This window comes from Cardiocondyla obscurior, linkage group LG13 (genome assembly GCF_019399895.1).
Source record: "Cardiocondyla obscurior isolate alpha-2009 linkage group LG13, Cobs3.1, whole genome shotgun sequence".
NCBI lineage: Eukaryota > Metazoa > Arthropoda > Insecta > Hymenoptera > Formicidae > Cardiocondyla > Cardiocondyla obscurior.
The window spans coordinates 5,420,842-5,444,504 of NC_091876.1; the positions used below are offsets into that span (position 1 = coordinate 5,420,842).

Consider the following 23,663-nt stretch of genomic DNA (forward strand, 5'->3'; position numbering starts at 1 on the left):
TCGCATCGCGATATCTTGGGGGGTCAAGTGAAATCAATTACGAGGCGCATCGCGCGGACGCATCAATTGACGATGTCGCCGATTCGAGACGGGGCGGACGAGGAGGATGTTTTCTCTCTTCCCGACGAAACTCGGAGATACGTTAAACGGCGGTGGCGCGTACGCGAAGCGTTAAAATTAAATCTAGCCAGAGAGAGGCCGTCGGCTACGTCGTCCACGATGACGGAGTCGCTGCGTCCTCTCAGTCTCAAGAGCATCCCCCGGCTGCACGGATGCATTCCGGCCGCCGTGCAATCTAGCATCCCTCGCCGCGATCTCTTTCTCGCCGCGAATCGCTTTTTCTCTCTTTCTTTCTTTTTTTTTTCTCTCTGTGTCACCCGAAAACCCCTTGCAAACCCGCTCGAAGACTCCTCGTGAGAGACGTCGAACTCGCAGCTCGAAACTCCTCGCCCGCTCTTTAAGAACTACACCGAGGTAAATCCTTCGTCGCATCGAGACGCGAGCTCGTTACTGGAGAATTACGATCTCATCCTCGTTACTCTATCGGCACTCATTAGTGTCAACTTGATTACCGAGCTTCCCTCGTTATTTAACGCACATTGTCTACCGCCGTAGAGATTAAGATATCGCGGACGCTATTTCGAGCGCGTATACTTTAAGGAGGGAGGGGAGTGATTAAGTTCCGAGATAATGCGGATTGTTCGGTTTTACAACGCGCCGAAGGTCAAGGGAACCAAGGGTTGGCGGAGGGTCGCTCGCGGGATTTAAACGCCAACATCGTCGTTCGCTGTCTCGCTGGAGAACGGCCCGAGTGTGTGAATCATCGGAGAACACGTATGCAATCGGATTTAAAATACTTCCTCGGCTAGATCGGGATTAAAGCGACGTCACCGAGCGTTATCGATCGACGTGCATTTCATTTATATAAATCCGATTTTTATCTCGATGACAAAAAAGATAAGAAATAATCCCAGTTACTTTCCGCGCGAATGGAAAGTTCAAGCGCGCGAGGGATCAGCGGCGAATAAATATTTTAAATAAAACGAGGCCAGAGTCGAGGTGCTCGTCAATTTGTCGGTTAGGTCAGATCGCCGCTGAATGATCGTAGGACGAAAAACATATGCGTGTGTGCGAAGAGTATGTCATCGGGTTACTAGCCTTGATCATCGGCCAAATACTTGAGGGGGAAAATCGCACCGTTGTCACGCTACTCGTGCTAATTTTACGTACGACGCAGAAAATTATGAAAATTGACAGTAACGACGCGGTCTCGTGACAATGTAATCGCGGCTCATTGCTCTGCGAGTGTTTCCCTTTTTTTTTTTAACCCCTTTCGTTTAAACCGCGTAATTTATTTGTCCGCCGCGAACGGAACGGCCGTGCGCCAACACGCGCCGTCCAGCTACGCGCGTAAATCCGGAGCGGATCAATTTTATCGCGTGCATCCGATCGGTCTAATAAAGTCTTGCGTTCTCTCGCAGATGGAACGGGACGACGAGGACTTTGGCGAGGGCTTCATCGCGGAATCGCACCCCCTGAGGCCGACGCATCTCACGGTGCCGCTCGGCGGACGACCCGATTCGCGAGCGCCCAGCATCAGCAGCAGCGTCAGTGACCTCGACGTTCCGATATACACCAGAGAGACCACCATACCCTTGTCGGCGCGAAAGGTAAAGCTCCTAGTTCGTGATAAGCCCGACGAACTCACGCGTGCAGCCTGACGCTCGTTGCTTCGAGCCGGCCGCGCGTATCGTATTCGTATCTCCAAGTCTTATAAACGTATATCGCGCGAGGAGTAACGAGATAAGAGAATTAAAATTCGGATTCAAAGCAGAGAAGAAAGAAACCTTTCTCGCCCCAGCGACGTGGTTGATAATTTCAACTTAATGTATATTTTAGTTGCGCTTTTTGCGCGCCAGTCGATTTTATTTACGCCGACCCGGCGCGACGGTACCGTTTTTCTCTCCTCCGAGGAACGAGGATCACATGACTCGATTCCTCTCGGAGTGGTCGACCGCGCGATAGAGTTGCGTAAGCGCAGACGGTAAGCCGAAGTATAACATCGATCGATCGGGGCGCCTACTCGAAAATAGCCGGGCCCCTGATCTCCTGCGTCGAGAAATGTCACGAGATCGCGGGGGACCCGTGGTATACAATCGCCTGTTTACACCCATGTGTGATTGCGCATTTAATTTTCGGAGCGACGTCCACCTAAAGTCCGCGGTGCGCGACGAATACGAGCGTCTACGTAGCGAAACGTACGCCGGGCGGGAAAACACCGTATTTTTAGAGCGATGTCGAAATACCGCGGTTATTCGAAGCCAGGTGGGCGGACATGCGCGCTCACGCACGTCTCCGCGAACTTTGTGGAAGTTTCGCGGTGGAAGACCCGCGGCTTCCTCTTTGATCGCGCCGCGATATATTAAAGAACGGCTGGGCGTTACGCACTTCGTCGGCTTGTTGCAGCTACGCCTTTTCAATCGGTAACACGTGCTGTTTTCTTATGCAAAACGAAATAGGCTCGTAATCAGATTACACCGAAGGGAAAAAGAGAACAGATACTGAAGTAAAAATATCTATGAAAAGAATGAAAGAAAGAAAAGAAAAAAAAAAAACACAGAGTTAGTCGGCTCTTGACTTTGATAATTTCGTTTAACGAAACGTCCTCCTCTTAAGTAATTTTATGTAATTCGCACGTGATCTTCGGAAGCCACTGATCGAAAGTGTTGATTAGCGTCGCCAACAGCGAACGAGGTTGAAATAATTAGTGAAAAGAGAATTTTCGACGCGCGGCATTGTTTCAACATAACGCGCAAATACCCGCCGTACGTTGCGCTTAGAAATCTTCTTGGAACAGAGGCCGGCGTCTAGAAATGATTATCACGTCGGGTTATTGGCAAGAATTCCATCGGCGGCGCGTGATGCCTTCCACGCTTATTTATTTTTCCCGAGCCGTCGCGCGGAAAATGCTGAACGATCTAAAATACATTTAGCGTCCCCCTTTTATCATTTCCGTGACTTTGTCCGATCCTCTTTTTACTTTCACGCGCCGGTTTTGTCCTTCCCTTGATTCTTTTCTTCTCCCACGGTACTTTTTCTCTTTCTCTCTCAAGCATTACGCCACCGGATGCATATCGACTGACTAAGCCTGCCCGCATGATGCAACATACGACTCGTACGCCCGTACGTACTTGATCTGGGTTTAAAACGATGTACTCCGGGCTGGGCGGCCGATTAATTCGCCCTCGGTACGTGTCACGGCTAATTAAACGAGGAGCGCAAAGAGAAAAAGAAGAAGGACGCGACGTATGGTCCGTGCGCAGAATCCTATCTCGTTAATTCTCCTCTCATCTTGCCGCCCGGGCGTGTGTAACGAGAGCGATTCCATAATCGTGGTACGGAATTACTTCGCGGTAATCCGCGCGTGTTGCAAATCGCGCCACGAGGTCTCAACAGGTGATCGCGGATGACGCAGGTCCATGGGCGAACCCCGTATCGATCGCATCGCGAAAGGTGCGGTACTGTTGCTTTAAACGTCAAAGAGATCTTCCGAAAAATCCGTAAGCGCTGTTTCGTCATATTATATTTTTTTTTAATAATACATCGAAATACAGCTGTCATTCTTTTTTTTTTTTTTTTTTTTTTTTTTAAATTTAGCATGAAAAACACGGGTAAATATCTCATGGATTTGTCAGCGAACTAAAGAACGTCTTCTCGGAGGAGTTACGATGACGTGCTCGGTTAAAGTAGTTGGCTATTGGTTGAGTCGACGGGTGTGCGCGGAGGCACGTAATCGGTTTCCGTCTGCCCTTATCTGACGAAAGCTATGACAAGAACGACGACTCGCGTGGCAAGCCGCGTGGGACACTTCGCCGTCGTAAGAATAGAAAATAATGCGAGAGAGAAGTCCTTCTCGGTAGAACCTTCCAAGATCTCGACTTAGGAATTGAATTCTCTCGGTCATCTCTAACTCCGGCCGATAAGTTACGCGCGCGAGTCCACGCGCGCGATTGCAGAGATTTTAATTAACGCATTAACGCGCCGTCGTATCAATCGATCCGTCTCGATTACACTCGTCTCCGTCCCATTATCGCTCGATCCGACGTCGGATCGAGCGCGATATGGGAATTATTCGATACGGCCGTGTCGCGTGTCGGCGTCCCCGCGGAATCATAAATACAATAAAGTCGCTACTTGAAGCCAATCGCGTCGGATGGAAAGCGGCGAAGGATAACAAACGAGGAGAAATCTGCGGCTGCACGGAAAGAAGCCGAGGACTGCGCTACTCCGCTTCGCGGAATTATTTAAATAAAAACCGCGCGCGTGCAGCTGGGTCTCGTCTTTCAGACGTCCGGGTTTTCTATTAAATGTCGGAGTGCGTCACGGTTGATCGATTTTCGCAGCGGGGAAAGTGTAACGTCACCGACTGGCCATATGGAGGAGTTGCGTCACTGAATTTTTTTTTCTTTCTCCTACAGATCACGCAGCGGGCCGCATCCGGAATAATAAAATGAACATTCGGTTACATTTTCGTGCGATCGCGCCGGGAAACGTGCCAGTTCCTCGGGTCGGCTTTGGCTCGCGGACGTCACCAGCGAGACGCGGATCTCTTTTCGCGCCGGTCGAGAGAGATCCCCCACGCACGTGCGTGTAAGCGTTCACCTTGCACTCCTTTCTTTTTTATTTTTTTTTTCTTTTACTTTTCTTTTCAGCCTTTCCTTTCTAACGCTTCCTGGGATTTATTTTGTAATCCACCGCTGGGATTTCAGTTAATTTAACAATTTTAAGTAATACCGTATCAAATGATGGTACGCATAACGCACTTATTTACGTTTTCGAACCGAGAATGCAAATATAATATCGTGTTACAGCCAAGGAACTCTTATCGGCCAGCGGAAAGGGATTGACGTTTGCACATCCCCTCCGCATTGTCGATTTGTTATTAGCGAATCGATAAGCCGCTTATCAATTATTACATAACTCAGGTATTTGATGGCCACTCCCGATTATCCCCTGAAGCGATCATAACGCTAAAAAAAAATTCTCCCGTTTAAAAATATTACCTTCTTGAAATTAGTATAAAGTTAAAATAATTCGAGTTGAAGTCAATTTTTAACACTCGTACGGGGAGAAGGAAAACGTACACGAAATACTTTCTCCGAACCGTAAAATTGAACCACGCAACCCCTTATATATTTTGCGACATACCGGGCAATCCCGCCACTCGTGACGTCATCGTTCCCACGATCGATCCCAAAATCCGTGCGTGTATCGAGTGACGCAACCGCGATTCAACCCCCGAGTTTCTCGCGCGGGGTCTCTCCTCTCCCCGTTACGAGGGTGACAAACATAGAGGTGGAAAAACGCGCTTGCGCCCTGCGAACGGCCGTTGGGGTCGCACCGGCTGCGCCAACCCTAGTCAGCGGGGGGTTAAGGCACGCGAGGATCGAATCGAGCCCTTCGAGTAGACGAGTCCGCGCCATCCGCATCTCACCTGCGTCGTCTACGAAGTGAGTTTTGTGATTATTAATCTCGAACGATTCTCGCCGTGTGATTCCATCGCGAGCCAGGTCGTCGACAAAACCCACCCCCTCGTGTCGGGAATTTCGTCGCGTCGCGCACGTGACGGCGGCATCGACACTTCTCCGGATTCATCGCGTCTACCCCGTCGCAATGTCCGATCGGCCGACGAACGTTGAGAGCAAACCCTATAAACCCCATCGTTATCGAGACCCTCGCATCGCTCCGCTGTATCGCTAGGTCGATCTCCGATGATCGGCGCGTGAAAACCACCCCCCGTGCTCGCCCGTATATTATCGGACGCCGAGAGAATTCAGGAGTTTAACCTTCAAATGTCAAGCTCACCTGAACTCGTCGAAATTATCCCGAAATTTTATTTCATAAAAAAAAAACTTTTTTATAGACTGCTCGTGATTTTAAGCTATCACGTTACCGCGTACAATTCGTGACGAGTAAGGTGGAAGTTATATCTATCACCCTTTACGATTGACCTATACGTCACCCGGATTTCCGTCGTGGCGTCGTTCTGAGATAACCGCGTTTGCGATGCACTTTTTTAAAGAACGAATAAATGAAAGAAAATAATGCCCGATAAAGTTTAGTAGCGATAAATAAAAAGGCCGAACGTGTTCGTTTCCGTATAAGTTATCTCGTGACACTTTATTGTTACAGTTGCGTGACACCATTATGTCGTGCCCACCGCGCGTCACGCCGCACGCGTGTTACATTTTCGCGAAACATCGCAATACGCCTCTCAACCTAGAAATACCCGGTTATCTTTTCAGACGCCAATTAGACGACGTGGCTGTTACACAATTTGCATGCTATAACAAAGTTTCTTTTACGAGGGGATAAATTATATATATATATATTTTTTTTTTTTTTTACGCCGAGAGCATTAGCGTAAATGGATTGTCTTCGGCAAGTTCATTGAATAAATTATATCTCGAGTGACTATACCTGCATATTTAATCCTCACGTGGATAAGTAACGCATCAAATTTTAGATTAGGAAATTTATACATAAGTACACTTCGCTTTTGGTAATTTATCTGTAACTGAACGTTCGACAAAACTTTTTGTATTTTATATGTTAATTTTTTTACGATAAATTTTTTCTTTTTTTTTTTTTAATGTAATATATTTTGTAATCTCGTCACGCTCGCATGCCGATCATTTTATCATGCTCGGTAAAACGCTCCGCCTGAGTAATCGTATTTACATAAAAGGACTCGAAAGGAGGACATTAGATTAATGGAAAAAATGGAAAGAAGATTACGTCATTCCGAGCCATCAATGTAGTCGGCTGTACGCGAATACTCTATGGTGTTTTCCATATAAATCACCTTCAATGTAATTCGTTCTTGAATAAGTTCGACGGAAAGCATAAGAACGACGTAATAAAGTAAGGCATGAGAGACAGAATTTTTTATGAAAACTGATGTTTCTGGTATTTCCAATTCTTCGTCAGTGTTCATTTCTTATCTCAATACATTTTAATTTATTGCGAAGTATTTTTCTTGTTGAACTTTTCCGCGTGAATATAAGAATTAGAACGCATGCGACACTCGCGCGCGATGCGCTTCGTCGCGATGAAATTTATATTGTTTACAATAAATTTATCGCAGGCGAATATACGTAAAAACCCAATTAATTTTTTTTTTATAAACGTGCTAATATCGAGAGGGGGAAAAAAAAAAATTCTAAAACTATACGTATATTTTTCTCGATGCAAAATGCGGAGATAAACTTTTTTTCGTAATCTTCGTACCTAATTGCATCACGTTTGCATTTATCATCTTTATGCGAGTTTTTGTTTGATATTGCATCATACGCGCAACGATTCAAGCAAACGGCCTGTTCTTAGTCGATCGATATCACATTTGGTTCGGAAGACGATTCTGGCGAGCTTTATCGCGAGTTCTGAATACATTTTATCGCCGCTAAATGACCTTTTTTTTCTCTTTCCATTTCGGAGCGATGTCGGGTCTCGCCCAAATTTGCCCAGGGACACACGTCTCCGCGTACACACATTTGTTTAACGACCACGTTTGCCAAATTCTATTGACTAACCGACTGTTCGTTTTCTATTCTTTTCAAGCTGCCGCACGATGGGAATGGAAAAAGAAAAGGTATCGTATCGCACGTATCTTTACGCGTAATTTTCACGTCGGGGGTGCAGCTAAAAATTAACGAGCCCTGCCAAGATTTTACGTAGCTAATTTAATCGTTAATAATTTGCGTTAATTAATTTAATTGCTTATTGATAACAATCGGCGTAAAAGTAAGAATTAAATTTTTTTCCTTGGCTCTTTCGAATGTATTCTCGTCTATTGCCACCCTTCTACGCTCCCCTCGCGTACGTTGCGAGATTGGTGTAATTAAACACATTTTGCTCTAGTCGAACGACGAAATTCAGGAACAGGCGACGACGCCAACGGCTCTGGCTCCAACACCGAAGGTAATTTGTCTCGTATCGCGCGTTAATTATCGAGCGCAATTATCCGCGCGAAACCGCGTTTCTTCTTCAAAGCGATTTGAAGAAGAAATTTTATACTTTAAAATAAAATATAAAAGCGCGTTATCATCCGCAATAGTGTGACATAAGTAAACACATCTCTTTCAATTTACGATTTATCTATTTCGTACACGCTACTTTTTTTTTCGGCGCGGAACATATATCGGCGGACACGCACGAGGATTAAACGGAGATCAACGGGACGAAGCGCTCCGCTGTTGTTCAAAGTTATATAATGAAATTATTCTACGAGCGTTTTATTCGCCCTGTTAATCGCCAAAACGCGATAACGCTTTGACACTCGCTTACGAAATTTCTTGCGGACCTAATCTTAACCTTCCATTACGTATCTCTCTCTTTTCTTTTTGCACGCAGACCACCACGACCGATAAGGACTGGGTAAGTGCCAGCTGTTATTAAGTCTGCATTGTCGATACGTCTCGAACAAAAAAAGAAAAAAAAAAAAATTTAATTATTATCGAGCCTGCTCGAGGAAAAAATGCGGCCGCGTAACGCGACGAACGGCGAGAGACCGGCGTTATTGATGTCTCGACAAAGACCATTGACTCGCGAATTATCGCGACGTCTCGTCCCGCGGTTCATTAGTGGAATACTGTTAGATACGTATAAGCTCGCAGGATTTCGCGGGATCCCGCGGGTGTCTTACGCATATGCGTAGCGCGTTACCGCGCGCAACCGAGAGGCGATTGAAATAAAATATCGCGGATTAACGTCGCCGCGCCAAATTGCTAGCAAGTTGATCATTAATAATACCGATATAATTAACGTATATTTACGACTACCGAAAGCGGGCAGTGCTGCGATAAACACGACGCAAAGTCCACAAAAGATAACGTTCTATCGCGGCAATGTGTTGAAATTTCGGTGATTATTTGATTTGGGGGAGGCTCGGGGAGCGGGGCCTTTATCCAGATATCGGATCCGCGCTATAATTCACCGACGAAAAATATTTAAAAAAGCGTTGAGATTCTTAATACCGTGGAAAAAAAAAATAACACTTGGCGATAGATAGTAAATTACATCACGAATTGATATCGATGTGTGGCTCAACGTTAAATATTTTCCTTCTTTCTTTTTTATTTTAATATTAATTGTATTGTCTAGCACAAGTAATCGCTATTGGTTATCTTGTAACATTTTAATAATAGATAAACAGCATTGGACAAGTGACGATTAAAATGTAATTTTTTGATAAACCGGGCCTTTATCTTGTTAAAAATCGAACTCGCGACATAAACAGCGGAGATATCTAATTTTAAGCACAGATGACTAATTGACCTCAGACATGTTTGATTTAACGAAGTTGATTTAACAAAGAATCGTTAAATTTACAGAAGGCTCTTATTTCTCGACGGCTCTCGAAGTAGAGAGGCATATGTGCACTTAGATCGGTATTTACATGCAAATTGGATCTCATGTTGCCAGCTTCGACCGACGTATTACGGCAATTAATAACAATTGCTCCTAATAGTGAATAATCGTGCCTGCGTATCTGAGCCTAAGATCTATTTGTATCGATATATTTATAGCACCTAGCAGTAATAATTATCTAAAATAGGACGAAAACGAGATAAATTGGCCCTTTTCGAAAGTACAGCCTCTTCATTGGAATTTAATTTTTCTCTTCGCTCAATATGAATTATGAATCTATTCGAAATAATATTTAAACAGCAATCTTTCTCTCTCTTTCTCTCTCTTTCTTTGCAATAACCTTTTTATAATACGACATTATTACGTAACGTGCATAATACATACGCATCCCACATTTATTTTACTAAATTATAATATTTAAAAAGCGATTAATATTTTATTCATTCAGTTACTTATTTTATTCATTCAATTAATTTTTTTTCTTTTATTTGCAATTAGAGCAAGTGTATAACGTATTAAAGGTAAAATAAATTTCAAACTCGGCCATGTTTACAACTGCATACGTGCACAAAATTGTAGAAGCAGTTCGCTTCAATGCGGCTTAATTGTAAAATTGACACATGCTGAACACACGAACCGGCCGTCATTAATGGACCGCGTCCGGTATCGTGTGTACTCCAATGCGAGCCGTCAGATGCGCGCTCTCGTAAGAAACCTGAAGAGGATCGCGCCAAAGTGCAAAGACTAAGAGACGCGTCAAGTGCCACGTGTATTTCTAGTTTTCTTTTTTTGTTTTTTTTTTTTCTGAGACAACAAAGCGTGCGCGTAACGTTTGTTTAGGATTCGTATGCTCATTAATATAGGCTAAAAATATTCTATCGAAGCGAGAACATTTTTTAAGAAACGCGTACTGTGGGAAGGTTCGAACTTGACGGAACACTCCCGTGGAAGGAATTCTTTTTTTCACGCGGACCGGGAATGTTCCGAAAATATTCTTCAATCTTGACCGGAAAAGAAATTTAATATCTTAATTAATTTAATTAATCAGTACTCCAGGTGGATTTGTATTTTGTACTTGAAGAACGCTATCATAGTTCCCTTACTTCGTGTACATTTTATAATAAATCTCTGAGACGTATGCATAATCGATCGTAGTTGAAAAAAAAAAAAAGTTTCGTGCGACGTGACACAATGTTATTGCAATTGTCGCTTCCGCTAATAATAAAAACGCGCCTCCGTCATCACGTAACGTTCGAATCGAATCCTACCTCGCGTCGCAAAAAAGCTGTTTTCTTCTCCTTTTTTTTTTTTCATTTTTTTTTTCTCGCGATATGTAAAACTCGCCGGACTAGAAATTACTCCGGGTCCGATATCTAAAATCGACCGCGGCGCTCGGATGTTCGCGGTTTTCTCGACGCAAGATCAAAGAGCGGCGTCGCGAGCAAAATCGTTCCGTCCGACTCTTCGGATATTTTTTTCTTCGCGCCTGAATCTAATTGACGTTAGAAACATCGAACTGTTATTAATCGTTTGATTATACGCGATTGCGCTCGAAGATCTCGTTTTCGCCGGCGCTCTCGCGGATCAGGTATCGTTATTGAACGCCGTGTCTCTCTCTCTCGCGACTTGGAGCCGTTTCCAGCGGGCGATCCGCTATTTCTTTTCCGTTTTTCTTTTTTTAGTGGGGCAACTTCTTCTTCATTCTCGCAGTGGGGGTGCGTGGGACGGTGAAAGGTTCACGCGGAATCCAGTCCCCGGGGTCGTCCATTCGCACAGCCGTTGTTCAGAAGGGGGGAACACACGGAGGAAGAGAGCGGGGCCTTTTGAAAATCGGCTTCGGTTATACCATCACACGAATACCGACGGCAGTCGTACGCGTTCACGATCGTGATACGGAAGGTTTCACTCGTCATCTCGCGAATTTTTCTCCGCGCGAACGAATCGTCAAAATCGGCTCTCTCCTCATTTTACAAGTAACAACGCGAGAATTTTATCGTGCGAGAAAAAGAAAAATATATTATTTAAAAAAAAAGAAAGTATAATAATAGATAAAGAGAAAGAGAAAGAGAGAGAAAGGGAAAGACGGAGAGATTTAAAAAAATTCATAAGTGTACCTATTTAGTGCCACGCGCGGATTATTTGCTAAAAATATGGAGCTCAAGGTAAAAATTTTTGAATGAGACGTGAACGTCTCATTTTATTTTCATTTTTTTTTTTCTTCTTTTTAGAACTATTCGTTGTGTTCTATAGCCACTTCTTTTAAATATCAAAACAAGACGCGATGAATATTAAACTGAGGACCGTATCTACGTTCATATAAATATCTATATTTATAAGTTTACATTCCAGAGAGAGAGAGAGTGAGTAAAGGTGAAAAGTAGGCGCCCGGTTAAGAGTGAAATAATTCAGCGAGCATTAAAAGAGCGTTTCGAATACAAGCAATTCCGTTCTCGCCTGTAAAACGAATTCTTATTCACGCGAATATATATTTTTACTCAATTCACTTATTTCTTTTTTCTTTTTTATTAATGAGAGAGCTTGAAAGCTTCGTGCCTAGCGCGGCGAAGGCAGCTCTTCGCGTTACGCAACGATTGGCTGCGATTCGATAATCGTCAAAAACGGAGGAAGTGCCTCGTCAGTGCTCTTTGAATACAATGTACGAGTGTGACGAGAACTATTCGAAAGCACCCGTTAAAACGCGTTATTATCGTCAGGCTACGTTTTCGCGGCATAGTCGAGCGACGCGTCGAGATCACGCGTGGACTTTTAATGAAAAGAAGCCTTCGGCTCCGAAAGAACAGGGAATCGGCTTGAGAAACGTTACTCGTGCAGAACCGAACGACATAATAAGCGGGCAATTAAGCCTTTTGTTTACCCGGTTACAGGCGAGACCGAAGTTCTAAACTGAGGCGTTGGTGACACCGTCAAGGCGCGATAATTAACGTACCTAAAATGATTAACGCCGCGTCGTCATCTTTTGTCGGAATTCCGGGAAGGTGATTACGCGCGATTATCATAATGCGCAAATAGTCATCGTCATTAAGTCCTACTACGTATCGTATCGGTCATCTCGCGATCGCGACCGCGTTTGGATTAACAACAGGTGCGAAATCACCTTCTACATCTGCTGATTTTAAAATACGCTCGAGGTTTCTTACGCAACTTTTAGTTGAGAAACGAAACGGTAATCGGCTTGAAAAAAAAAAAGAAACCAAAAAAAAAAGGAAAAATGAAAGAAAAAAAATAGCTATCAAGTCTCCGGGCTTGAAAAAGAAATAATCGCGCGATGACGATTCTACGCTGTACACGCTTATCGGTATAAATTAGCATATCACTCGGATCTCGGGTGTTCAATAACGCGAGCGGCGAAATCACACCCGTGAGACGTCTCGCGTCGTCTCGACGGAAAGCGGCCCTCCCCGGTGCTCTAGTTACCGAGACCTTTATTCACCGAGATCGGTGTCATTATATCGCCAATATTTTCTCAGGGAGTGGAACTATTAATTCAAGCGCTTTCTATTGCTCAACGGCAAGAGAATAACACGAAGCCCTTCTATTCTAATCCAGCACCTTCCGCAAGATCCGGCCTGGTAGTTTAACAAAGAAGTGAATGTGGAATTGGGAGGGAAACCGAGGGAAGATAAAAAAACTATGCCGAGAGTGGGTCCGGGACCGGAGATATACCCATATTAGAGAGGCAAACGTGGGGACCGCAGACCTTGTACGAGGGCGCGCGTTCTTTTCGCATGCGGGCTCGTGACTCGGTACAGCCCGTCGAAATTAGCAACTTGGCCAAGTCGCCAAAACAACGGTGTCTATCTCGAAAAAACGGGCAGCGCCCGCTCGGAACGTCGCCGAGGCGATCGTGTATTCCGACTATTTTTAGCGTCACCAGAGGCTCCCCGTCGCCGAGCTCGCCGTCGCTCCTCTCGGGAGGCTCGACCGTCGGCTGCACCAATCGTGCCGAGACACTCCTTCACCGCGTCCAATACTGCCGCGTAGCACTTCCTTACATTTACACGTACGTATATGCGCGCAGACGAATAAGTCCGCTCTTTGTGAGAGACAACACGTCACCGTGGGTCTGGAACCGCGTTACGTGGAGACTATATCCCCCTAACACGATCTCTGATACGTGTGAGTACACACGTTTATGCCTCCATACAATCAACAGAATTTCTAATCATAGGCGTCGCCTCCGATCGACGACGTAGCGAACGTCTAAATAAGGAATTATTCTACTTCGCTCCTACCGAGAACTAGAGACACGCCGAAAGAGGATTAATCGCGAAGCTCGAAGAATATAATTTGGAATCGAAAAAAAAAAAAAAGATATTGCAAGCTTTAGTTCGAGTTCCTTCCCGCAAGAATTATTCTAATTGGCAAGAGAAGCACTTAGCATAATAAGAAAGAGAAAGAGAACTTATTGCTCCTTTGAGATTTAAAATGTAATTAAATTGAACTTTACTAGAATTCAGGTTTGCTATTAAGAACAGACGTACAGAAAAGAAAAAGAAATCAATTTAAAAGCTAATTTATTTCTCTGATCGATTAGAAATTCAATTCCGATCGACTTCCTTTTCAGCTCGGCTATTTCTTTGTAGAAATTCTATTCTTCGGACAGGTCTCTAATAAATTTACAGTAGGTAAAAGAATAGAAAAAAATAAAAAAATAGAACTCGCGCGTATTACGCATTGTTAAGAAAAAAATTAATAAAAAAAAATTAAAAGGTTTTTAGAAAGCGATACAGAATTCTTATCTCGTACAGTAAAAGTCTCTTTTAAATCTCAAGATAAATTCGAAATTATAATACGAAAAATAAGGAAAGAAAAATTGGCAATCGTAGGTGACGTACAGAAACGTGAATTTATTTTTTTTTTCTCGAGGTCGCATACTTTTATTCGTCAGACATGAATTAAATCGCTTTATCCGGAGTCTCATGTGCAATCAATATCATTTAATTTTATAGTAACACGCGTCGAATTGAAGATTGAGTCTACTTAGGATCGACGTATTTGCGTGAATGCGTGTACGTGCATCAGTCAATTTAATAATTCCTAATATTGGCGTTTCCAAACACATCACGTTAAGTTCATTAAAGCTCGAATAAAGCAAGGATGCTTTGCATGCACTATTTTTCGATTACAAACTACGAAAAAAAAATGATTCAACTCACCAATCTGCATGAGCATCAGCGGAGTTGTAAAATTCTGGTGACTGTAACATAAAAAGAAAAATATTATTGTAGACGCGCCAGTAAATTAATAGGATTAATAAAGAAAAAGGTAAAAATATTTTTTTAATAAAGATTTAATTTTAAAGAATTAAGTCTCACCTAAAAGTTGCTCCGCCGATGCAGGATGCCCGTCCCGGGCCTGCTCCTCCTCTCAGATGGGACGTGACGAGCCATCCTTCCGCGCACAAGTAACTCGCGAACGCGCCCGGGTGAAGTTAAAATCGCGAAAATTATTTAACAAATTTTTCGACACTCCCGCATTAAAAGGAATCGTAAAAAAACGCCCGGTAACTATCGGCAGCCCCGAACGACCGACGAACCGGCTGCAGTTCGTTTAATTTCGAATCGGCGTGCGGCACTGAGCGATGCGACGCAGCGGAGTTTCTCTTGACCTGAAACAAAAAAATAAAACAATTATTTAGTAGATATAAAATTTAATTAAATGAAAAAATTAAAAAACGTTATTAAAAATCCAAAGAAAAAATTGATATATACCCATGGGTTGCTCCGCCGGGGCAGGATACCCTTCCTGGGCCTCCTCCTCCTCTCAGGATGTCCGCGGGATGTCGGGTCGGTCCTCCTTCGATGGTAGATTATTATCTGAAACAGAAAAATTACAATTAGTATTCTGTTCTGTTCAATGTTTTATTGAGCGCGTGTTATTTATCGTACCGCGCACGTGTTTTGGTTGCGGGTGACCGGACGCACATTCTAGCACTAGAACAGCTAGCGCACCCCGTCCCCCCTGCTCCCCGCGTTCCTCGCGCCTACAGCCGTCGATTCCTGAACCTACGCAATACGTACGAGAAACGAACCCGGCTGACTGCCGCTAGCCAGCACCCATCCCTCTTCCCTGTGCTCCTTGGAGCTGCTCCACCGATACTTTAAATGAAACTAACATAAATGAGAGTCTCGGCCGCGACGAAAACGGGCGAGATGCAGATCTCACGTTATCAAATTCGATCTAGAGTTAAAGTTACCACAAGATTTCGATCGCGAATGTCGCAGCTTCGATGCACAAAGTATCGTCGCGCGATTATAAGTATGGGAAGTTATCGTGGGGAAATAAAAAGCGAGACGATTCACCTTTACGTGTCCGGTCGAATGTAGGTAGATTGACATCGACGGTGTCCTATGCGGGATACTACGATTCGGAGGGTCCCCAGGGCGAGGCGAGACATAGATACACGATGATAAACTGTAGGGGAACACACGCAGTTTCCGCGATATCATTTTCTCGAAAATCGATGCTCTCCACGTGGCCACCGTATCTTATGTGGTGCGCAGCGGGTCGCGTAGATAGTTCGCGATCAGGCAATCGATGGAGCGCTGTGATTGGTCGGCGCGCTAGGGTTACCTATCATCCCCCCCGCATCGACGATTACGATCGCTGGTGGTTGTGGGTGAGGCGCGGAGAAACCGTCTTTACTTGGATATATTAATTAAATATTAAAATTAATATTAATTTAATAATTAACCAATCTGCGTTGGTTTTTAAGCGGCAATAAAATAGATTTGCAACTAATTCAAGCGTCATATCAATTTTTTTTTAATAGGATTAATATATCGACTCGATTATACTTTCGGTTTCAATCGCATCTTTCCTTTAACCGGTCGCTCTTTTGTTCTTTACATTTTCATTTCGTTAAAAAGTAACGATGATAATGAACTTTTATTCTATTGGCCTTGCACACCCTTTTGAATATATGTATGTTCCCACATTCGACATAAATGTACAGTCTACGTAAGCGGCGATTAAATGTTTGACGGTGACTCTTTTTTTTTTTTTTTACGTCGGTATAAATTTACTCGGCGAATCGTTTTAGCATTGATAATTTCTACGGTCGTGTTCCTAAATCGAGCTCGCGATATGCATTGAAATAGATAGTCGCGGAAATTGAATAAAAGTCGCTATTTATACTTTTCGTTTAATCGCGGAGATTTTTTTTTTTTTCTTTTCCTTCTTTTAATCCCAATAATTATTTCTACGGTAACGTAATCATTAATTGAAATTAAATGAGTTACGATCCGATAAAATTTGTACCGCGACGGTTTTATATTTAATTCGCCGCAACCGTGAACTTTTATTATCGACCTGCACTGGATTAATTTTTGTACTAATTACGGGCAAAGTCATTAATTCTTCATGCGTCGCTTCTTAACCGAGAATTTCGTATATTTTCATTTGCATTAATAAATGTCAAGTAATGCGAACTGTCAGGTTTCGAAGTCACGCGAATCGCCTTTTACGTAACGTTTCTTTTTTTTCTTTTTTTTTTTCTTTCCCCACTTTTGAGAAGTCGTTTCTATTTACGAAGCGGTGTCGCGCGATATCGCACTGTTTGCGATTATTATACAATTAATGCAACACGTGGAGTGCAGTGTTTACAACAACAACCGCGCATCGGCAGCCAGGAGAGCCGCAGGAATGTAACGGCGGGACGGTTAATTTTTCTGCAGTTCAATCAAGCTCTTCGTCAAAGGGAAATGCCGCTCGCGCAGAAATTTCGTTTTGCTCGCGCGAAATGCCCCGCGTCGACGCGCGACTAACAATCGACGCCCGTCACGAGATGAGCATTTAACACCGCCGCGTTGTGCAAACTTTGCATTCTCGTTTGCACTGGCGCATAAAAAAAAAAAAAAGAAAAACGCGGGGGCAACGGAAGGCTCGCAAATATTTACTTCGCTCCACTTGCAATTAACGCACTCGGTGATGGGAAGCTAAGAAGCATCGATCCGCCGCGAAATTCGATTCAACGGGCGACGGCAGCCGCGAGTGTAACGACGCGTCTCGAGCACTTCGAGCTAATCTCCGGTTTAATTAGCCGATTACTCCGACCGAACGAAATTCGATTTCGCCCGGCGTCGGTTTTAGAAAAGTGTACTATTCCGAACGGACGTAGATCGGGGACGTAAAAATCGGCACGGAGACAATTACCGCCGCATAAAACCGCGCTAATAGATCTGTTTACTGTGGCGGCTGCTCTCTTTCCGCATTTCGCAGTGGAACAAGGATGTGCTTTCGCAGAGTTTCGTGGGACACCGAGGGACAAAATGACGAAATGAGAGGCTCGATTGCAGCGTGCATACGAATCGCGAAACGATCGCTACTTATTTCGTCAGAAAAGTCCGATGTGCGACCCCACGGAACAGGACTTAGGTTTTTTTTTTCTCTTTTTTCTTCCCCCCGACGAATCTCGGTGCATAGTGCATTAAATCGTTATCGCATATTCCCGTACGAAGTACACTCGGTCGTCGGTTCACCGACGTCAAAGAAGACACATTGTCAAAAATGCATCGATAAATGGTTATGCAAATAGGCCCCCGCTGCATACGTAAACCACGCGCTTAGAACAGCACGATGATAATGCGGTTTTTCATTTGCAAATTCTGCCGTGTAATCCATACATTTTGTTCGTAAAATTATCATCGAATTCGAACAGCAAATCACATCACACGCAGATTATTTTAATTGAAAAAGAGTTTCCCGGGCGATAATTATTCTCGATAACAACGTGACATTAATTGAAGACTCGACACAACGGGTGTAAGATCTAATCTCGAGTTAAAAACCCCCCTCGTAACGCTCGACAAAAAAAAAAAAAAAAAAATCGATGATTTAAGACGAATCGTAACTAATTTAAGCCTTAATCTTAATTTTCTCCCATTTAACGATGTGGTTTTTTGCTCCCTTTTGGTGTCGCGCTACTGCAGTTTAATTGGACATTTAATACAAGTACGAACTTTTGTTTCAATGGGATATAATTCACGCAACTTACGCCTTTGTTCGGCGTAACACAAGCCTCCGGAGTAACGATAACCGCGAGTATCTGTTCTCCATGGAAGTGACACTCGCGTACGCGTGTGTGCGTGCGCTTGCGGACGTCCACGCGCGTATATGCACGCATGTAAATCTAACAAGGAAAAAAAAAAAAAAAGGAAAGAAAGAAAGAAAAAAATTTAGAAATGCACACATTAAAGCGCAGCGTTAAATAACACGACCGCACACATACGCACGCATGTGTGCGTGCGCTTGCGGACGTCCACGCGCGTATATGCACGCATGTAAATCTAACAAGGAAAAAAAAAAAAAAAAAAAAGAAAGAAAGAAAAAAATTTAGAAATGCACACATTAAAGCGCAGCGTTAAATAACACGACCGCACATATACGCACGCGTGTGAGGTACGAGTATCTTCCGGGGTGGAAAGATATGCGTGGCACCGCGTACGTCGGCGCTCGCGTGCGTGTGTGCGTCTTGCGTAGCCTCCTAGTATAAGAATGGTTAGCGGGGATACCGACCTAGCAGTCTGCGGCACGTGTTCCGACACGCTGGAGAACGGCACCACGTTAAAATCAACTTACAACACAAACTATCCCGACACAACAAAAGCTACTTTCTCGCCCAGTTCCGCGGTAGGCGATCGTCGGGTATACGAAATTATTGAAACGTGATCACGAAGTGTGTATCTGTGCGTGAAAAAAAAAAATGACAGTAAAGTCAGCGGATCTCGAGGTGCCATACTTTAGAAGAGCGGTACGCAATAGTATTTAAAAGAGGAAGGAGACTTCTGCGATAATTAAGCTCGGCTCTCGACTCAAATGCATTATGCATTCGAGAAGTAAAAACTGATATACGGAATTATCGGCGGGATATTTGGGCATTTCACGGTTTACTGCTCGAACAGATGTTCCGCAGATTGTTTCCGTCTTTGTTCTGAATAATGCCGGGAAGTTATCGAATTATACTTGCGCGCGTTACATATTCATCGTTTCGTTAATATGCCGTACGTCTACTTGATATTTACATTTCAGGAAGAAATATATTTTTAAAATACGATAAATATGTTGCTTACAAAAGCTTCCTAAAATATTTTGCTTTTTCCTTCTAAGATCTTTAATCTTGTTATTTCGAAATGAATAGACCTTACATATTCTTTCAAGAATTATTCTCTTCTTCGGTGTTAGATAAAATAATATTTAGCATAATTCTTTTCGTAATTATTTTAAAATAAGATGTCCCGTATCGATTTCTGCTGTAGGGTCTCAATGGCCGGTTAGCGTTCGCTATCGCGGCAGCTGCTCTCGGTTCATCGTTTCAACATGGATATAATACCGGCGTGGTTAACGCACCTCAACAGGTATGACTTTTAATTAAATCGTAAGCCACTTTTAAAACGCTTACCTCGATCGATTGTAAAAACACTTGAAGAAGTGAATTACGAGTGGAGGAAAATAGTGACAATCGCTAAATGAACATTTTAATATTCACTAGCTTATCGAGGACTGGATCAAAGACCTCAAGACGAACCGCACGGGTGTCCCGACGGAAAAGACGGAGGTGACGTTGATCTGGTCGCTTGCGGTCTCGATATTCTGCGTCGGCGGAATGATAGGTGGTTCCCTGGTAGGCTGGGTGGCGGACCGCTTCGGCAGGAAGGGCGGCCTGCTGTTAAACAACATCTTGGTTGTCCTGACTGTGATCTTCGAGGGTAGCGCCAAGGCGGCGAGGAGCTACGAGATGATAATCATCGGCAGGTTCCTCATCGGTATTAATTCCGGGCTGAACGCCGGCTTGGCGCCGATGTATCTGGCCGAGATCTCGCCCGTGCACTTGCGCGGTGCCGTGGGCACGGTTTATCAACTGGTCATCACCATTTCGATTCTGGTGTCGCAAATACTCGGCCTGGAGCAAATCCTTGGCACCACCGAGCAGTGGCCGTTGCTGTTGTGCCTGACGATCGTACCGGCGATCTTCCAGATCTGCACGCTGCCACTCTGTCCCGAGAGCCCGAAATATCTGCTGCTTAATCGTGGCAAAGACATGGACGCGCAAAGAGGTAGGTAATAGCGTTCATTTATTTATTCAATGAACGGTTAACGTGGAATTACCTCACTTTACTTTGTTAAAAATGATGCGCGAGATCTTTGTATCTTTTTCACAATAATTAATTTTATTTTCTTTCGAGTAGCGCTGTCCTGGCTGCGCGGCACGATTGAAGTCCACGAGGAGATGGAGGAGATGCGGACAGAGTACGAGTCGGTGAAGCTGGTGCCGAAGGTTACCCTACGCGAGCTCTTTGTTAATCCGGCGCTTCGCATTCCTCTATTTATCTCGATCATGGTCATGTTCGCCCAGCAACTGTCCGGTATAAACGCCGTCATGTTTTTCTCAACCAAGATCTTCAGGATGGCACAGCTCGACAAGCACGCCGCTCAGAACGCCACGATGGGAGTTGGCGCTATGAACGTTTTCATGACCATCATTTCTTTGGTTCTGGTAGAAAAGGCAGGTAGAAAAACGCTACTCTTGATCGGCTTCGGCGGCATGTTCCTGGATACAGCTCTACTCGCAATTTGTCTTGTATTCGCTGTAAGTATCCTTCTTCTTTTAACGATGCAAAACTTGCGCATTGCAAGAACGTCTCGAATATTTTACTTGCGTATTGCAGGAAACCTCGCGGGCGGCGGCGTATTTCTCGATCTTTCTCGTTATCATGTTCGTCGTCCTGTTCGCCACCGGGCCAGGAAGCATTCCGTGGTTCCTGGTGTCAGAGTTATTCAGTCAATCCGCCCGACCACCCGCTACCTCCGTCGCCATCGCCGTAAACTGGACCGCAAACTTCATCGTTAGCATCGGCTTCCTGCCTCTGCAAGAAGTGATGGGCGCTTACGTATTTATTATTTTCGCAGTGCTACAACTATTCTTTACGCTCTTCATATACAAGAAAGTGCCGGAGACGAAGAACAAGACGATGGAAGAGATCAGCAGCATGTTCAGGCAGATATCGTATCAGTGAAGAGGAAGAGTCGGCGAAAATGGGTAAAATGTTAAAACAAAATCGGCACGTGCGAACGATGACTGCATTCGTTCTCTTGTTCCTTTCTTCTTTTCTCTCTCTTTCTCTCTCTCTTTTTCTCTCTATCAGTGTCTTGAAGAATTCAGTGGTTTGGCAAAAATGGCACACTGTTCATCCGCCTTTCAACGCGCTTCCGATATTCTGTCCGGTATCAAAGTCGATTCGTAGAGATACCCGACGAATATTTGTAATCTGTGTAACCGCGATGTGTGCTGCAATGTATTCGGTGTAATTATAACCCGCGGTCGTGCCAACTTGAATGATTCAGAGGTTTTAAACTCATTTTTTTTTATTACATAATTATTTAAATGTCTTTTTAGCATTTTGTTCTTAGTTTCTTTGAACTGGGGGGAGAGCCCGTTCCAAGTCGAATCGCATGGGCGCTACATTGTTTCGCCCTGGGATGTAAATTGTAAAACTTAATCTCAGTTCCTATATTGCATCCAGCGGAGAAAAGTGTCGCCGCGAAAACAGAACAATCGAAGTGACGCGAAACGTCTTAGGAAATTCGATTCTTTCAACAAAGTCTTTTCAAACAATGATTTGTTCGTCACCTTAGGAACAACGACGTACTACATTATCAGTACTAGTACGAAAGATCGCAGCTCTAGTCATGAAAAGACCCGTAGACAGAGTATAATACTGAAAGAATCCCTACGTGCTGGCTAATCTTTATTTTTCTTTTTCTTTTTTATCATTATCGAACCCCCGATTCTTTTTTTTATACATATCGACAGATCCGTTCTCGCTTGGTCAAAAGATTTTTTTTCTTTTTAACGCGACATCGCGCGAAGTTCGCAAAACTGATACTCTAAAAAAGATCGAACGCAATTAGGGAATATACATATTTTTTAATGAAACAACAGTCTTGTGACAGCTGAAACTTTTAATTCCCACTGTCGAACAATCCGCGCCGCGTTAACGAAGATACATTACGAAATCAAGTAGAAACGACTAAGATTATATCCGATTGCCTTTTTATGAAATAATTTTTAATAGAAATTTAAAGAGTATTTTATTATACGTATAAGTAAAAGATGTAAGTTTTATTCGAACGAGGAAGAATGCTGTTAGAATTAATTGTAAATACAAAGAAAGAAAAAAAAAACAAAACAAAAAATTACCCACGTTAAGACTAGTATTGTGCATAGTTTAGGAAATAATTATATATATATATATATTTATGTATGCATGTAGATTCGATTAATGTTTAAGAATGTAAGCGTTGTCATATTTTTAAATTATTTAGATTATTAAATTTTAATTTTGTGTATACCTGAACATAAGAGAAACAACGTACGTACGATATATAATTATACACATATATGTAGAAAGAAATGGAACGACAAACGTAAACCTAACTCAGGAATTTGCGCTGATTGTTATCTCGTAAATAGCAGGTGGACGGCAATGCTTTACTTCTACCTTGCGTCTACGTTTTTCTTTCAAGGAATACTCATTTGTAACAACCGTTTATCTCGTTAAGAGAATTTGTTCTAGAAGACAAAAAGCACACCTAGGTTTACTCAATAATACGTTGAATAAAGTTCTCGATTTTCTTTTTTTTTTTTTTATTCGACTTGTTTGGAATGCATCATTCGCAGGGAAATGCTCCATCGAAATTTCACAGATCTTATTGTACGCATAACTCAGGATGTTACTCACGCGATGTACTAATAGCAAACGATTATAATTTGCCCGTACAACTGTTAGGAATTAGAAATAGCTCTCATATCCTTAGCTAAACGATTGGTAATTATATTGTGTAAGTTTTTGCAACGCGGTTATTAAGCGCTTAGGTCTAGCCGAGTTTTCTTTTATATACTAGTTGTATAAACGCTTGCCAATCAAAAGGAACAACGTTAGACTTGGTAGCCTAACATTGAACGTGAAAAATCATCTGTGTTGTCGCCAGCGGTTCGAAATTCAGCACATCATCGATATGCCCGCCTACTGTATGCGTTATTAAATATCATAAAGCGTTTTTAAAAATGCGTTACACTTTTAGATATGAAATATATTTGATACCGATATATATATAGATATATGTATGTATATACATATATATATCGTCCAAATAAAATAAAATATCAAGAACAAATATATTTATACAACATTACTTACTTTTGTATTACTGAA

At 43.2% G+C, this 23,663-nt stretch overlaps 1 protein-coding gene across 5 annotated transcripts; it reads left to right on the forward strand.

The window, feature by feature from the left end:
- Window positions 1-248: 248 nt before the first annotated feature.
- LOC139107628 (solute carrier family 2, facilitated glucose transporter member 1) lies at window positions 249-23,643 on the forward strand. 5 transcript variants are annotated; one of them, XM_070665382.1, is made up of 8 exons: window positions 5,322-5,510; window positions 7,621-7,651; window positions 7,921-7,980; window positions 8,413-8,436; window positions 19,707-19,805; window positions 19,940-20,504; window positions 20,637-21,037; window positions 21,117-23,643. In XM_070665382.1, exons 2-8 carry the CDS (start codon window positions 7,631-7,633, stop codon window positions 21,462-21,464), a joined length of 1,518 nt encoding a protein of 505 aa, XP_070521483.1. In that variant the 5' UTR covers window positions 5,322-5,510; window positions 7,621-7,630; the 3' UTR covers window positions 21,465-23,643. The 5 variants fall into 5 exon arrangements, with proteins under 5 accessions (XP_070521482.1, XP_070521483.1, XP_070521484.1 ...); XM_070665383.1 differs by lacking the exon at window positions 5,322-5,510 and having other exon boundaries at window positions 6,643-7,651; XM_070665381.1 differs by lacking the exons at window positions 5,322-5,510; window positions 7,621-7,651; window positions 7,921-7,980; window positions 8,413-8,436 and adding exons at window positions 249-474; window positions 1,482-1,670.
- Window positions 23,644-23,663: the final 20 nt, after the last annotated feature.